Genomic DNA, 18,088 nt, shown 5'->3' on the forward strand with positions numbered 1-18,088 from the left:
TTTCCTGCTGCTTCACTCATCTCTGCCTCATCCGCTGCATCCCAGCAGCGCCTCTCCACCCTCCCATACCAGCAGGAAGTGACATCATGTTGGCCCCCGGAGCTGCTCAGTTCCTCTTTGAAGTCAGAAGCTCTCCTCCAACTCTCCTGCTTCATTAACATTAATGAAGGAGATAAAAATATTCTCATCTCAAATCTCATTCTCTGCTCCTAAATTTGTACAATCCCCACTTTTTTTTTTGTCTTTGTCACTTTGCTCTGTAGCAGACAGAACCTATTTATGGAATAATGAAATTAATCAGTGAAACTGGTCATCATCCTGACTTTTTTTATGCTCGAGAATTTTAGTCAGGCTACTAAATGGAGGAGAGAAGAGAGGCTAGAATACATTCTACCTGCTGAATGACTGTAAATGTGGGAACAATAACATAAGGAGAGTCAACATTAGTATTATGCACCAGTCAAGTGAATTAAAGTCCAATATTGTTCCGTTTACTCTCTAAACTAGCGCCATAAACCAAGGTGCAATCTGTAAATATGTTTTTATAATCAGAGTACCCTCTGTTAGTGACTCCATGTAATCAGAATCTGATCACTTCTGATACTGATTGTAGTTTTATTGGATGTGAAAGAGTTGGGTTCCTGAGTTTTCCCTCGTTTTCATCAAAGATGCTTGAGGACAAACATCTTTGAATGAAGTTTTCAATTTCAAATCAAAAAGACTTTATTCAATATTGAGGGAAGTCATATCATCCAAGTATCCTTAAAGATAATGAAGGACAGGAAGGATCTCAGTAGCAGTCAGTCTTCCCACGAATCTGTACAGGCCTTTGACTGAGCTGAATTATCATGCATGTCTCCTTGCTTAATTTTGTTTACAATAATTTACAACATTCAGTATAACGCACACATTCATATTTTAATACAAAGTTAAATATAGTAATTTTACAGAATTTTCTCCTCCCGTCCCGGACAAAAACCAATAAATAACTGCCCTCCATCAGCTGCTCCTTTAGATTCTTCACATTAATGTAATTGGATAGAAAGACAAAGACAGATGAGATCTTGACTCTTTATGCGTCTTTTAGATGTTTGAGATTTAAAATACCTTCATGAGCTTTTACATCGTGTTGCTGCTGTTCAGGAAGGAACATTTGCCGAGGTGTTCAGGTTTTGTGATGAAAGAAATGTGAGATTTGCAAACTTTTAGGATTGGCTGCCTTTTCTTCGTTTATTTGTTTAATTTTTTTTTACCACGAGTGAGATGGAAGCTCTGAAGTGCTAATCAGAGGTATTCATAACCCTCCACCTGGGTGCATTTCAATTAGCACATAGCTAGCTTCTATGAATGCCTCAGATGTTGTTGTTGTTTTTTGAGAGTACTAGTTAACAGACAATTTGTGTGTTAAGTGTCATCCTTCCTTTCCAGTGCTTTTCACTTCTTATCACGCCTTTTTTTTTTTTTTTTAAATTCACTTATATATTTTGTAGCTTTTGTTCTGAGCATTTTGCTGTCACTTCCTGCTTCACTGCTGGGATTTACATTCTGTCTGTAACTTGCATCACCAAGGCATTCCACTTATTTAGATGCACCAGTCAGGCGCTTCCTGTGTGCTTTACAGATACCTGTGTGGTCTGACCTGCCAACTTCTATTTTATTGCTATCAGGCTGCAGCAGGGTCTTGATTGCAGATGTTGTTTATAGATCAAAGTGTGTCACCTTCCTTTTTTATTTCATTTTTATTAAACGTAACAAATGTGCATCATGTACATGCTGTTGCTTTAAGCATTTATAGCCTGGGACTGGTAGATGTTTTTAGTTTTGATGCATCTAGTGAATTGCAAAAAACACAGTCGCTCAGAAAGATTAGCATCATATCCAGTCACTTACTTCAGTTTTCTGTTAAGTGAAACATGACTGAAACTTAAGATTATTTCAATCATAGGTAGACATGTATCAGGATGTATTTAACTATAGCAAATATTTGTCTTAAAATGAGGAAAAAAATCTACTCTGCTAATCACTCTTTTTTTTGAACTGTCCTTGTTTGATTAGCCTATAGCCACTTTGCAACGTGACATCATACGGGCAAAATCATGTCCTCCAGCTCCTTACTGGAGGGTAAAAACCTGCTCATGATAATAATAGCTAATATGTAGGTATTATTTTTCCCTTTGCTGCATTACAGCAATGCAAAAAATAATGGAGAAAAATTGTGGAAGAATAACTCAAAACCATTCATATTCTCCATATTTCTTGCTCTCTGTGTCAGCTATGCTACACACAGATCCGTTACCATACCAACTGACAACAGCTCCACTGATATATCAATATTAAACATCAAAAAACATGCAAACGTTTGTCACACAAAGAATAAAGGATTCAGTCTACAGTATTGTGATTTTCAGGCTTGTTGTTTTGTTTAGTGGTTATTAGTAAGTGATCCTATGAACACAGCGGTGGTGGATTAGCTAATTTAAATACCTGCTCTTCTGATGATCTGTCAGTTGGTGTATAGGTCACCTTTTTTTTTTAACAGAACTGAAAAACACCAAATTCCACAGCACATCTACTTGTTAAGGTAGTGAAAGTCAAGCTAGCGTAACTAACCTATTTCCCTCTCCGTCACTATTTTTTATTTATTTTTTTACTTAAAACTTTCTCCTGACCTTGGTTTGAAGTTGTTGGAGTTTTGACAATTAGTAGCAAAGCACTGTGCCCCTTATTCTTTTATATATCACGCATTTAACAAACATTTAACATTTAAAACGTTACATTGACAACTTGACAGCTAAAACTAATGTTTTTCATCGTCACCCTGCAGCAAGATGGAGGGTGAGATCTTGCGCTTGTGACATCACCCTGCAACGTATCTATAGTCAAAAAGCCATTACTTATCTTGATGTCTACTTTCTGTGTGTGTGTTGATGCAGTGAACAGAGCATCTGCCAGGCACGGGCTGCTGTCATGGTGTACGACGATGCCAACAAGAAGTGGGTCCCTGCTGGAGGCTCCACAGGCTTCAGCAGAGTCCACATCTATCACCACACGGGCAACAATGCCTTCCGCGTGGTGGGACGTAAGATCCAGGATCATCAGGTAGAGTGGGGTCATGTGACCTAAACATGTCTTTTTATTTATTTATTTATTTATTTTCTTTTATAAAAAGACCATGTATGTTTTATTTGAGGCGGCTCCATGTGGGATCTGAGGAGTTAACTAAAGTGTTTAAGGACAAGTGCTTCTGCAAAACTCTCAACGAGTCTTTGTGTGTTTACAGTCAGCCTTTTGTTGCCATCTGCTTGCAGCAGTACACAGTGTTTCCTCACACTCTTCACACTGCATAGAGTGGAAACAAAGAGTTTCTGGAGGGAAGCTGACAATGAAGTGAGACATGAGAGCAGCTGGGATAGTTCCCAAAGCAAACCCAGGTTTTTCTAAAGATGCAGACTTTAACGAGGCTGTTTTTGAACTCTCACCCTGAATCCTTTACAAGGACAGTGAGAATGCGCTACAGTCTGCTCATACTGCAAATTCCCAGGATCTCCAGGATGTATGGTGTCTGACTCGAATGCTGCAAAATTCTGAAACTAATGGAAACTGACACGTGGGGTTCCCCAAGGCTCAATCCTGAGAAACCTCTTATTCAATATCTATGTGCTCCCACTAGCCTTGTGGATTCACTCCAAACCAGTAGATGGAAACACACCTAACTCCCTTCTTTTTTTTTTCTTTTATTTTACAGTACTTAAAAAGTTTGCTTAAAATTTCTGACAATTGGATGGAAACACATCTAGTTCTATGACATATTATCAGATTTATATCATGTATAATCTCAAATCAGAAAATACTGCACTGCTGAGGAAAAAGTTACATTACAACAAAAATATTATTGTGTTGATTATGCACAGTATACACGGTGTTCCAAATTATTATTCAAGTGATATTTTCTCAGATTTTCTGACATGGTCAATGCAAATGATGGTCAGTATAATTTTCAAGTCATGAACTATTACAGTATAAATCAAATTTTACTGAAGGTGAGAACAGTATTTTCTTTCAAAAATAAAAAACTCAAAATTCACTGTTCCAAATTATTATGCACAGTAGATTTTCTAAACATTTTATGGATTATAAAGAACTGCAAACGGTCAGTCTTTGAATGTGCAGCATTAAATGGTCACATGTACTAAAATCAAAAGCTATTTCAATCAAAAGCATCTTAACAGACTGAGTTACATGTTAACATTGGACCTTCTTTGATATCACAGCACAATTCTTGATCCATTGAACTTGTGAGTTTGTGGAAAGTTTCTGCTTGAATTTCTTTGCAGGATGTCAGAAAACCTTCCCAGAGCTGCTGGTTTGATATGAACTGCATTCCATCCTCAGATCTTCTGCTTGGGGAAACTCCAAAGGTTCTCAATAGGGTTGAGGTCAGAGGTCAGAGGAGGATGGTGACCACACCATGAGTTTCTCATAGCAGCCAATGACACAGTGGTATTCCTTGTAGCATGAGATGGTGCATTGTGATGCATGAAGATGATTTTGCTACTGAAGTTATGGCTCTTCTTTTTGAACCATGAAAGAAAGTGATCAGTCAGAAAGTCCATATACTTTGCTGAGGTCATTTTCACACCTTCATGGACTCTGAAGGGGCCGACCAATGATTCTCTCCCCACGATTTCGGCCCAAAGCATGACTTCACCACCTCCTTGCTGACGTCACAGCCGTGTTGGGATGTGGTGGCCATCCACCATCCACCACCAATCCACTACTGCGTCCATCTGGACCATCCATGGTTGCACAGTGGTCATCAGTGAACAAGTCTGTTTGAAAATTAATCTTCATGTACGGCTGGGCCCACTGCCACCGTTTCTGCTTGTGAGCTCTGGTTAGGGGCCCAATAGTAGCTTCATGCACCACAAGCCTCTGGAGGATCCTCCACCTTGAGGTTCCAGAGGCTCCAGCAGCTTCAAATAACTGTTTGCTGCTTTGTAAGGGCATTTTAACAGCTGCTCTCTTAATCCTGTGAATTTGTCTAACAGAAACCTTCCTCATTATTCCTTTATCTGTGCAAACCCATCTTTGTTCTGAATCAACCACAAATCTCTTCACAGTACAATAACACTTCAGTTTTGTTTAAATATCTTATGTTTTCATATCTTGTCATACGGCACTACACTATCTGATGATTTTCGTCAGCAGAGATCCTTTCTCTTTTCCATATTGCTTGAAACCTGTGGCCTGCTTAATAATATGGAACATCCTTCTTAAGTAGATTTCCTTTGATTGAGCTCATCAGACAAACTAATCAACCAGCTTTCTGAAATTAATTATAGTGATTCAAAGAACCCTGACACACAACACCATCTATAAATTTAATAGCACAACAAAAAATTTTATTTTTATGACACTTAAATCCAATTTGCATAATAATTTGGAACACGGTGTAAAGATGCTTCCCCACCACAGGGCTGATCAGGTTATGCTTTTGCTATTTTTCATGGATTTTCTGTGAAAGTATACTTCTTGGATTACTTTTCAGAATTATTCTATCTCTTCACAAACACTCCCTTTCCTTTACACAGCTTTTAAATCACATCTAGGTTGCTAAGTTTTTTTTTGTCTTTTTTGCTAAACTAAATTTAGGATGCAATTTGTGAAGTTTGGCTGTATTGAGTTTACTGATCATTGTTACTTGGGTCAGCATTGAAATCACAATTCTTTAAAAAAAGAACCTTCCTGCTACCAGACTACCAACTGCACCATCATGCAGCATGCAGGCTGATTTCATTACTTTGATAAATAACTTACCATACCGATATTTTCATATGCTGTATTGTTTGCAATACTCCACCTCTTAAAATCTTTGATTAAGCTATCATTTCAGCCAGCCTGGCCCATTGCTATTCATTTCCTCCAGTTTTACGGAGTGACTTCATTCATCAGTGTGGTGATAAAAACCTTAGCAGTAAACACAGACAGGCCTAAGCTCCTGGGAAGAACCACATATGTGGGCAGGTGATCACTTTCACTGCTCAGTGTAGTAAGTGATTGCATTCAACTGGAGGCACGTACATTCCTTCACTCTGCTGCTATTGGAGTATTACACAATCATCATTTGTAATCAAAGTGCATAACGGCACTCAACTGGAGGCCAGAGAGTAACAAGTCAGTGGTGCAGCCGTCCTGCATGCTGAATGGGTTCAAGAGATGTCATTATAGGACTTTATATGAATATGATGTGTAAACATTCAACCTGCTGCTGATTCTGTGTTTTTTCTGATTTTAAGTTAATTGCAATAATTTAAGACAATATAAGAACAGCCTTTGATATTTTTTTTCTAACATTAACTAATTAAAAGCAGTAATCCACTTATTTGTAATGAGAGCAGAGGTAATATCACAGGACATATGTGTGTGCGTGTGTTTGTGGGTCAGAGAGCAATGACACCGTAAACTAAGGAACTTATGATGATAAATCAAATGCTATATAATCTGTTTATAGTTCTGCTGTTGCAGCTGGGGTTATTAAAATGGCAATCTGTGTGTGTGGATTCCATAATATACAGAATATAGATCCTTATCATTTTAGATGTCCAGAACTCTGCCAGAATTTCTAAGTTAAGCACAGTTTACCATCACTGACTGATCATCAATTACAGCTGATTTCTGATTTTCTCATTAAGGTGTCAAACAGAATTTCACATTTCTTCTCTTTGGACTTGCCTCAGTTTGTCATATTGTCATATCGTCTGCTCCAGTTTGAAACTTCTCACTCCACTACATACAAAACCTGCTTTGGCAACTTCTTCTGTCAATTATTTCTGATAATCTGAATGTTGCCTCCTCTCTCCCTATCTAAAGGTGGTGATAAACTGTGCCATTCCCAAGGGGCTGAAATACAACCAGGCCACGCAGACCTTCCACCAGTGGCGGGACGCTCGACAGGTCTACGGCCTCAACTTCGGTAGTAAGGAAGACGCCAATGTGTTTGCCAGTGCCATGATGCACGCACTGGAGGTGCTCAACTCCCAGGACACAGGTGAGCCTCAGAGCTTTCTTCTAGTGGACACGTATCTATGCAGTCAGTGTTGGCCTGTCTCTCGGCGAACTTTTCTTCAATCTTACTGATGGCATAATGTAGTTGTTGTTCGGCAGCACTGCAAAGTCACAAAATCTTAAAAGTATTTAGGGTTTACTTTCTAGTGCAAATATCTTGGCATACTTGAAATAAGACAACAGAAACTTACAAGTAACTTTTCAGCAAAATATAGGAGCTTGTTTTAAGTTAATTCCTTAATACCAATACTTATAAGTGAAATAATCTGCCAGTGGAAGCCTTAGTGGTACTTAGTGGTTTAAATGAATAATTTACTTAAAACAAGCTCCTATATCTTGCTGAAAAGTTACCTTTATGTTCATTTTGTCTTGTTTCAAGTGTACTAAGATATTTACTCTATAAACAAGACAAAAAATACTTTCTAAGATTTATTTTTTTTTGCAGTGAGGTTTGCTGAAACATATTCAGGTCGTAGTTGTTGTCGTCATTTGGTTAGGATGGATGGGAAGGACAGTGGATGTCTCTGGCAGATGATGTTGAAGGGTAAAGAGAACAGCCATGGAAATGGCTTAAAAGGATGTGGAGAACTGGAATGATGTGAGACGAGTTTGATGAAGGCAGATGGTCTGATGTGATTTGTGTATATTGTGGTGTGTAGTTGGTGCAGTCAGAGTTGTGTTTGTGTAGTTTTCATTTATGCACATTTGTGCAGCTGTGTGCTATACCTAAGATGTCCCCTTAAGGCCGGTAACATTTATCCCTTCCTCTTTTTAAGACATGTCTTGCAAATGAACTTGAAACTACGGAAGAGGATTTGGGCCACTGACAAATCAAAAGAATTCTGACTCCGCAGCAGCTCAGGGAGGAGGTGGAGGAGATCGATTTTTTTTCTTTTTCACAGATCCGACTCATAACATACAGTTACAATATAGTGACAGTTTTAACAAATACCTATCAAAACATATTCTTTGTAAGAATGGCATAATACTGCTTTATGTAGCTTCTGAAATCTCTTCTTCCTCTGACTACATTTTAAACACCCTACTGATGCTGAGAACAACTAACTTTGAGTCTTTTCTCGGTTACAATGTAAACACAGCACAATGCCGTCAGAGCAAGCTGGTAGTGCTTCTGAATGACGCATTCACTGCTCAAAAAAAGATGGAACCTTTTGGTTTCTGCCCCACTGGTCCTGAGTCAGGACTTTTGAAGCCCATAATCGTCTAACTCTGATCAGTTGGCGATTTCTCCTGACAATAAAACTAAAAAATATTCAAAATACAAATGTGTTGAGATTCCTGCTCTTTATTTAACTGCTCACAGATTATTTACACAGTGAGAATTAATCTTTATCCACCACCTTTTAAGCTTTAGTTACATAACTCATGATTTTCTCCTCCTTTCCTGCTGGTCATCAAGGGAGCAGAGGTTTTCTTTAGTGTTCTCCCAGCATCCAGATGCAGCTCTGCAGGCTCTGCTTTAGGCCCTCCACCTTTACCCCACTCACCCTCCACCGTACCGTTCCCTCCTCTCCCCCTAAACCATGCCTCTCATCACATTTAATCCCATCCACTAATTAACCTGATAGTGATGCGCCTCGTTATTCTAATGGCGTAGAGGTTTGTTTGTGAGCCGTGACAAAATCTAGCATGACAGAAAGTATAGTAAATGATGCAGACACATTTTCCTGCTGTTTGTGTGGTCAAACACGTTACATAATCAGAAACACAGCGACTTGGGATTAAATTAATGCAAGACACAGTAACCAGGGCAGATTAACGGAGTCTAAATGAAAATGAGAAAATCTATCAAACATGTCTGTTTTTTTTAAGAATCCCAAAGCTCTAGTTTGGTCAGACTTCAGCCAATCAGCAACATATTGAATTATTTGTTGCCTTTTTTTCCCCCGTACCCACACACTAAATCAGACGTTAGTTTAATTTTTTTTTACCATTCCACATCTTTCAGACTTCCTCTTCTCTGTTTGAAAACTGATTCTGCCAAACGAACAGCACAGCTGAAGACTTCAGCCTCAGACTCTTCATCACACTTCTCTTATTTTCTCTTAATTTTCTTCCTACTTGATTCTCCTCTCCTTTCTGGTTCTGCAGGATTTCCATTTTCTGCCCTGTTTGCCTTCTCCGTCACATTTTCAGTCATTTTGTAATTCTTCCTCCTTCATCTTGCCTGTTTGCTCTCTCAGCAGGGCAGCAATCTGCATATGGAGGCCAGCGGAGAGTGTCAGGGTCTCCCCTTTCACCCCGCTGTTTTGCTTCTGTATTTCTGTCCTGACAGCTGCTCTCTGTGGCGCCTGTCGCACTCGTCATTGGACTTGACAGTTCCCCTCCGGTTCACCCTCCATCTATCATTTCTGAAACGCTTCCAGGTTCCAATCGTTCATTTCAAACAGCTTGTAATCTTTCCTGCTGTACTCGTCAATCGTACTGATGTTTTGACTTTAAGCAACTCAGTACGACAAATACTACATTGAATTTGTACTTTGTTACATAAAGAATGTCACGCAGGAAATGGTCCATCTGTGTGCTTTGCTTTGTGGCTCTCTCTGCAACATCTAAACACAAAGCTGTGATTTACGGTGTAGCTCTGTAAACTGCTTTTATCTAAAGGGCTTCGCGGTCCTGTCAACATCAGCAGCATTAGCCAACCAATGTTTACCCGTTCCCGGTCTTAGTCAATAATCCTTGTAGAGATAAATCATGGTGTGTCTTCAGCTGGTGCAAATAGATTCTTGGAACCAAACAAGCTGGATGATGATTACAGCAATCTTTATGCCACTAACTTTTACAATTCTACTTAAATTTGGTTTATAGTGCTGTGGAAAAAGTGTTTTTTCCCTTTTCTGCATTGCCATTTTACAACAAGCTTAAATGTGTGTTGTTAGGATACTATGAGATCTAACAACACAAAGTTATGTACAAGATGTCCATGCATCCTTTAAGATGTCTTAAAGTCATATATCTAAAATTAAGACTTAAAATGTCTTGAATTAATTTAAAAAAAAAAGAAAGTTAACCTTAAATATGTTGATGACACTCACTGAGAGCGTCTGTAATCAGAACTGTGACTATAATAATAATAATAATAATAATAATGGAGGAAGTGGGAGGAAGAGAGAAATTCAAATGATTGACTTTTTTATAAATAAAAAAGTCAAAAGTTGTATTTTGGCCTGGCAGGACATTTTATTCTCGTATATTCTCATATGTATTTTTATTCAGTCGGGTAGAAGCTTGAGTCGTGCACAGACATCTTCATTGCATTCTGTGACTTGAGGCGATTGAGGTAGCTAGCTGCTATGCGTCTGTAGTAGCTATCTAGCTTTTTTGCATCTATTATGGATATGTTCCACTGGTTGGCAGCACAAAGTTCATTTTCTCTACATCTCTCGCCAACCCATTCGATGTTGTGTGTATTCTGTAAAAAAAAAAAAGCTTGTAAGTATGATGGGGGTCAAGGCTTTGTACTGTGTAGAGAACCAATGCAGTGTGACGAGCACAAAGCTGCTGCTAAAAGCTACAAACATTCAGCCATCCATCTATCTTGTTCCTTCACAAACAAACCTGAGAAATGTCACAGTTTTTGCCATGCTTCATTGTAATGCAGCATGATTCCCCAACCATCCCTTATGTTTAAAGGTTTTTCTGTCTTAAATTTAATTGAATGTCTGCAAAAACCCTGGTGAAATTCTGAAGCACTTTTTGTGCCACTGATTGTACTGTCACAATATAAAAAACATTGTGGGGTATGGATACTTTTGAAGAAATATGTAATCTTGTTTGTAACATGTTGCTTACATGTTGTCTTGTTGTTGTGAACCTAGTATCTTGCATCCTGTCATTTACCAGCGTGGATTTATCATTACAAGCCAACTGAACATGCACACCGCTGTTAGATTAGTTACGTTCACTGCTTTGTACTTTTGGTGGTGTTTCTGGAAACAATCCTACAATTTAATATTACATCTCAAAGGTATGCACTTTTGGTCTAATATGGTTCAAGTTTGCGTCTCCTGCTCCGTTTGCTTGTCCAAATATGGTCTCTTTCAGTTCCATGATGGTTATTGGCTGGTTGCCTAACCCGAGGCTTTAAAATTGTAGCTCAGACCCATTGCTGACGTCACAGTGAATTCATCTATTCATTTTAAACAGGCTGTGGTTGTAATGCAAGAATGGCCCATCAGTCATTTTGTGGTCATCGATCTAAGAAGCAGACCTTCAGTCCAATTGACTGTGGACAAGAGAACATTCCACCATATGAACTCTAGTAAAGATTCCTGCCTTAAAGCATCTTTAAATTGACCACTCGTGGAGTGGATCACAGGAACCTGAACCCATGTTCAAATCCTGTAATAATGTTTGCCCTTTACAGAATCCCTCCTTTCTTGCAAATAAAGTGTCCGTTGAATAAAAGGAACCACATGGTAGGCCATCTGGCAGGTAAAACTGATTTCTTACCCTCATAAATATTTCTGCAGGTCAGAAATTGTTACTCCCAGAGCTGCTTTGATGTCCATTTTTGAAGCTCAGATTAACATGGTTAGCCAAGAAATCTCATCTTTATTATTCGTACTGTTAAAAAAAACCCTCCAAACCTTCCAGTTGCTTGCAATTGGTCCTTGTTGAATAGCGTGAGGTACCCACATAGCCAGGTGAATGAATTTTATAATCGGCATGTGCTCATGGAAGGCATGAAGGAATGTGTGAGTAGCAAAACACAGAATAGTTTCCATCTGAGAGAGGAAACTGGATACAGCTCTGTTCTTCAGACTCAGGGTGTTGTGGTTTCAAACCTGTGAGGACAATGATCACTTTGTTTATCCATGTTACAATTTTCTCCTAAAAAGGCCAGAGTTGAGAGGATGGACGGATGGGTCACAGGTTGCCGGTGGGGCGTTTGTCTCTGTTGCGGTCTGGCTGCATAGTAACTGGCACAGTAGGAGGGCAACAATAAAAAAAATGTTGGACAGCAGATGGAAAGTATTCAAACTGATTCCTCTCTCTAAGATGGATTTAAGTCTTGGAAAGATGCACAGACAGATTGATGAGAGAGTCTTTCTCAGCAGACGTCTAGGCAGAGCCTCTGAATAACGGATCAGAACCGAACCCCCCTGACCTGACCTCTGTTGAAATGGTTAGAGGAGGAATGTAAGCAGCAGCGTGACTGTCTACTCTAACCCCCGCAGACAAATCCTCATACTTGCTGTTCTGTCTTTCTAAGTGCCAGCAAGAAATGAACAGTCTATAGCAAACTTGGTAACACTTTATTTGAAGGGGTGTGCATACGACTGACATGACATTGTCATAAACATGACATAACACCTATCATGAACATGAAGGAGTCTTTGTGAATGCCTATGACTGTTGTCATGAAGTGTCATTCGGTAAGTAATGACACTTTTAATGCAAAGTTGCCATGAAAGTCCATTAGAAGTACCAACTTTGTATTATTTTGTAAATAATGACACTTTAACATTAAAAGTGTCATTACTTACTGAATGACACTTCATGACAACAGTCATAGGCATTCATAAAGACTCCTTCATGTTTATGACAGTGTCATGTCAGTCTTATGCACACCCCTTCAAATAAAGTGTTTCTGCAAATTCTTGGCCAGATTGACTACATTTACCTATCCCTGATTATTGAATAGATCCAAATGCGCTCCTGATCCATTGTGTGGATTCCACTTGATCTTTATATGTCTACTGTTTGGGACTCTGATGTCGATGTGTTGGTTCAAAACCCTAAGGATAATACTTGCTTACTCATCAGGTTAATCCGATTCTCCATTGTCAGGTCTCACTCTAGCCGATTAATGTCTGGTTCATTTCTAGCCAAGTTGGGTTTGTCTCCATTGGCAGTGTGTTCCTCTCTATGTGTGTGAACATGGTGGGAACATGGATGGACCATGAGCGTTCAGGAGATGCATTTAGTCAAGTCTTTGAAATCTCTCAACATATTTTATTCGTTGCGGGTTTCTCTATCTAGGTTTGGACCTCAAACTTTGACTATAGAATTATTGATTGGCAGTTTGCCATCTTGCCAAATACTACGGTCTCACCTTGGAATCAATAATTATGAACGGTTCTGCAACACTTGTATCATGATACGTTTTTCAGCCAACCTCCTGACCCGAGGCCAAGGGGAAAACTGCCCTGTTCTGGTCTCCAGTTTTGGTTTGTTTTTGGTTGTGGTTAATAATAAACACCAATAGTTCAGATAAGGGGATAGAGCTGGACGTTAATTTCAATTATTTATCTTGGCAGTTTAACACTTAAGCAGAAGTACCGATTAACCACGTCTAATTCTGTGGTATATTTTTCTAGTCCACCTCTTTCAGACTTGGCAAAAGCTTGTCTCCATAGAGACATGTGAAAAGTTGCTAACTGAGGCGCGTCATTTATTTTCAGTCATCACTGTTGCTGCCAGCAGAACCCCATGTGGCTCTGTGTCTTATGAAACCTGTGAAGTGGAGGGAGGGGAGAGTTGGGGGAACCTGAGAGAGCTGGAGTCTCACAGAAACTGAGAGAGACACACAGAAGGACACTTCTTCCCCTGTCCCATAGAAACAGCATGACCCCGCTGGCCAGGGGACATGAGGCTGCAACTATACTGTAAACACTTAGTGGTATAACACCCCACATTAGTCTGGTATGTGCTCGTGCTTTTGTCATGACAGCTTGTGGCCACACTTTTATTACATGACCCTCCGGGCCCCCTGGACTTCAGTCTGTCCGCCTGCCCCAAATTTGTATTACTTCATGATCTCATTCTCTCTGGCTTCAAAACATTGGTTGGTGAAGTGAGACGCTGCACAGCTGGATCACAGCAGAGGCAGACTTTGCCGTTGGAGGAGAAGAAGTGAATGCACTAGTGGCAAGAAGGAAAGGGGAGTTGTTGAGGGTTATGTATCTGAAAGAAAAGTCAGAGGCCGGATAACCTGAAGAGAAGTTGGATGGTTATCAGTTTATGAAAATATTTCTTCTTCTTTGTTGCCGTTAGTTTGATAAAAAAAAGAACTGTCCCTGAGGCTTCATCACATCAGTGTTGACCGAAATGCCTGCAGTAGTGAGAGTTCAGTGTTTCACCCGGGATCAACAGAAAATCAGTCGTGCTCAGATCATCTTAAGGAGTGAGTATTTACCCTATCAAGGCCCTGTGGGGTTAGTTGGTTTAGTCCAAGGTATGCTTTTGTGATCAATGAATCCCTTCATCTGTATTTTCTAATGAAATCATACATAATAATGTATTAATGATTGGATTGTGCAAACTTTTTTTGTTAGAAAGTGCCAGAGATGATATGTTGAGAAGCAACCCTATGTAAATTGAACTGAATTAATGAGGTACTCAGAAATTAGAACTGTTATTGGAAATTGACTGTTCAATGAACTGTAACCTTATAATGTAACAAAATGAAAGACTAAATGTGTTCAAACTTTAAACATTTTGTACCGTCATTCAGCTAAAAGGTAAACTTTGGTGATGTCTTCCTGCTACCGGTTAAAGGGTTGGAGGAGTTGCATCCTAGTCATCATGTAGCAACAGCACCACAGATGCTGGTGTCTCTACAGACGTGAACACTGACTCAAGTTTAGCTGTAAAGACTTCATGAGAAAAGCTGAGGCAAGGGAAAGAACTGCAAACTAAAACTTATTTAGCTGTTGCAAAAATTACAACGTAGTAAACAAAACACTTAAGTTAATCAGCTGCGACCAAGCTGTAAGTTTTAGTCATTATCTTTTGGCTGGGAATTAAAGAGCATCCACAGACACCACAGAGATGGAGTCTCCATTCTTAATTCTGGGGCTAATGGCCTGTTGCATTTGCCAGATCTCCAACATGTAATGTTCTCATACATCAGCTCATCTTTCAGATTTACTGATGACCTCACTGAGGTACAACTAGATGTACGGTATCTCAAATGCAACCTACTATCTTTTTAAGCTTGTAATTCTGTATTTTTACCCATCTGACATCTCTTTTAATGAAACCTTTCCTAGATACAGCCTTTATTATTTAGGTAAGATTTTCTTCTCGCTCTCTTCAACACCTGGGTCAATTTGTTAGCTTTGTTAGCTCTCTGTTTTGATATGACTTGTTGAACATTCCAAAATTTAAATACCTTTTAACAAAACTGTCAGAATAAATTGTTAAAGACCTAAAAGGTTTTCTCAACATTGGAGTATGGAGGAAGGAAATATGATGTGCAACACACAGTTTTTCAAGCCATGCACATGGAAACAGGCTATAATTAAGGTAGTTGCACATAACCCAACAGCGCCCCTCATTGGGCGTGCAAAGTAACCCGCTGCAGGTCAGTAGCAGGTATCAGTAGCTGACTTTATCAAGCTCTCCAGACACTGATCAGGACCTTTCTATTAGAAATGCAAGAGAACTGCTGCCTCTGCTGCTGTGTCTGAACCCATTCAAAAAGAAAATAAATATGCTAAAATGCAACATTTCTGCCTACAAAGCTACAAATTATTTCAATTGAAGCAAACTATAAATCTATCCACCTATGCTGTCTCCCAATTCTAAACATATTCTGCTCTGTTGGCAAGTTTTGCGATCATTTTCGTTCTGTTCTATTGTGTTATGCACTTTGTGTTACATGTATGTTTTAAATGTGCTATATAAATACATTAAATATTTGTTTTGAAAATCCCTCTGAAAGTGGAACAGCACAGATTGAGGAGCTGGAATGTCTGAGTTCCAGGTACTTTTAGCTCCTGGCTATTTACCGGTGGCCCATTCAACTTCCAGATCTGCTGCTGTTTCTCAAAAATTAGTGCTGACAAAATGAGCCTGTTCACAGCTTATTGAGTGTTCACTGCCAGGTTTAAATGATTCTCCACTCATTTGAGCCCAGACGCAGATGAGGCAGATTTTTGCACAGCCACCCTCTCTCCTCATTTCCTGCCTAGTCCATCTTGGTCTCCTCCATGTTGCCATTACTCAGCCTGTCTCAGTGAGGAATGCACACATTGAGATGTAATGGAAAGCTACGTCTGACTACAGCACTCTTCTTTTTTTTTTTGTTGCTGTCTGGGTTTTAACTTGGACTATTTGTAGAACATTTTTCAAAGTGTTTTTTCTCTTTTAATTTGCTGTTTTTATTAGATTAGTAAGTTCATTTCAGGGCACGCAACAGTACATAATTTGTGTTCTATGAATATAACCTTGACTGGCACAAATGTTAACTTCCTACGTGTTGCCAAGCCTAGTAGAGATGAATAATTTTGGATGCAATCAACTAAACAAAGGGAGATAACTTTAGTAAAAGCTTCTAAGAAGAAAATGATCTTCTTCTTCCATTTTTTTATGCATCATTTCCTTTAAGATTGATATTTGTGACTAAACTCAAAACACAATATCCACCCAATATTGATGCTGCAGCAGCTAAGCCAAAGTAAATTATATAAAGAAATCAATTTTCTTGACAATTGACAAAAGTATAAGATTAGATTGTGTTTTTTAATAATTATTAAGTGGGATTATGTCAGGATCATTATTCATATCAGGAGCAGAGCTGAGGCCCATGTGAGGGAGAGAACTACAGTAGAAAAGGATTTTACTATTTTATTTAAGCAGTCATTTCATTGAAATGATTAAAACAGTTGATATTGTAAAACTTTTTAACCTCGTTCTCATCAAATTCATGTACTCTAGTCTTATTGCAACAATATGTGTAGTTTAGCAAATTTAATCTTCTAGGTTTGATAACTCATCAACATTTATGTCATCTTGAAATTGTTTAGCATTTATCAACTTTTTTTTCCTCAGTGTGATAGATTTCCACCTGTTGTGTATTTTTGTTGTGTAAAACTATGTGTATTTTTTTACGTTGCCATAGTAATGAGGTATGAAGCATCTGCTGATACATGTGTTCATGTTCAGTTCTTCATTGTGTCTTAATACGTTCTGAGGTTTGGAGGGTTTCCGTCGTCATCCTCCAACTCTGAGGATGTTTAATATCAGGATACCATAAAACATTTAAAACAGTCGGCATTACGCAAGGCACGCTGTAAATTAAAACAGAGCAAAATGCAATGCAGGGGATAAATGCAGACATTTTGTTTGAATAGAACAGAGGGGATACTATTGGTAGTGGGTAAGGTAAGGTGGTAGCTACATTCTTCACACATCCCATTAGGGCTGCACAATATATCAGGAAAATGTCACCATCACAATGTCATTCTGCTCAATATTTGAATTGCAAAGAACTGTTTTGTCGTATAATTGTTGGCTAGTACATTTTACAAGTTCTGAAGTTGTTGTGTTTTTTATGCTAATGCAGTATTTAGCCAGTAGGACAGTTTCTCAGCAGGAAACACTCAGACTAGATACAAAGGACTTTGCCAAAAATGCTAAATGTCACATAGAGTAAGTAGCATAGATCTGAAAGAAAGGAAATAAGGAAACAGGCAAATGGTCATCACAGTATTTACCAATATTATCGCCATTTGCAAGATTTTCTTATATCGTGCAGCCTTACCTTCTACACATTGTTAACTTGAGTTTCCTGATTCGTTTCTGGCAGAAACTATTCTGAACACATTTCATATGATGTCACTCAGTCATATGACGGCCTATATCTGACTCTGGCTTCAGGACCATCCATGCTTTAGCCAAATCACCCGACATGTTACTGCAAAGGAGTCAAATGATCCATCGTCCTCAGGGTGATGATGGATATATAAAGCTGTGGATCGGGATAGAGGTATAGTTCTACAGCCACCCAGTAGATATTATGATAGTTTTAAACCCTAAATTAATGTTGGTGAAAGATTCACAAAAAATAGACGGCTGAGTTCAAGCTGAACCCTCAGCCATTTTTGTTTACCATGACTTTATATAAGGAGCATTGGGTAGTTATGGACATTCATTTTATTATTGACTTTTTGATCTTTTTTTTTCTCAACTTTTTGCTCTTAATACAAAATCTGAGGTCCTGAACAAGGTTATCAAGGATAATGGGTGTGGACTAAAATGATTAGTTTTG

At 38.9% G+C, this 18,088-nt stretch overlaps 1 protein-coding gene across 7 annotated transcripts in view; it reads left to right on the plus strand.

Moving 5' to 3' along the window:
• Positions 1-18,088, plus strand: part of enah (ENAH, actin regulator) — a 123,904-nt gene that overhangs the window by 58,279 nt on the left and 47,537 nt on the right. For all 7 annotated transcript variants that reach the window (XM_023347694.1, XM_023347693.1, XM_023347690.1 and 4 more), the window contains exons 2-3: positions 2,934-3,099; positions 6,871-7,048. In XM_023347694.1, the coding sequence (XP_023203462.1) occupies positions 2,934-3,099; positions 6,871-7,048 (344 nt within the window). The remainder of the gene's footprint in view (positions 1-2,933; positions 3,100-6,870; positions 7,049-18,088) is intronic.

Source organism: Xiphophorus maculatus, chromosome 15 (genome assembly GCF_002775205.1).
Source record: "Xiphophorus maculatus strain JP 163 A chromosome 15, X_maculatus-5.0-male, whole genome shotgun sequence".
Lineage (NCBI taxonomy): Eukaryota > Metazoa > Chordata > Actinopteri > Cyprinodontiformes > Poeciliidae > Xiphophorus > Xiphophorus maculatus.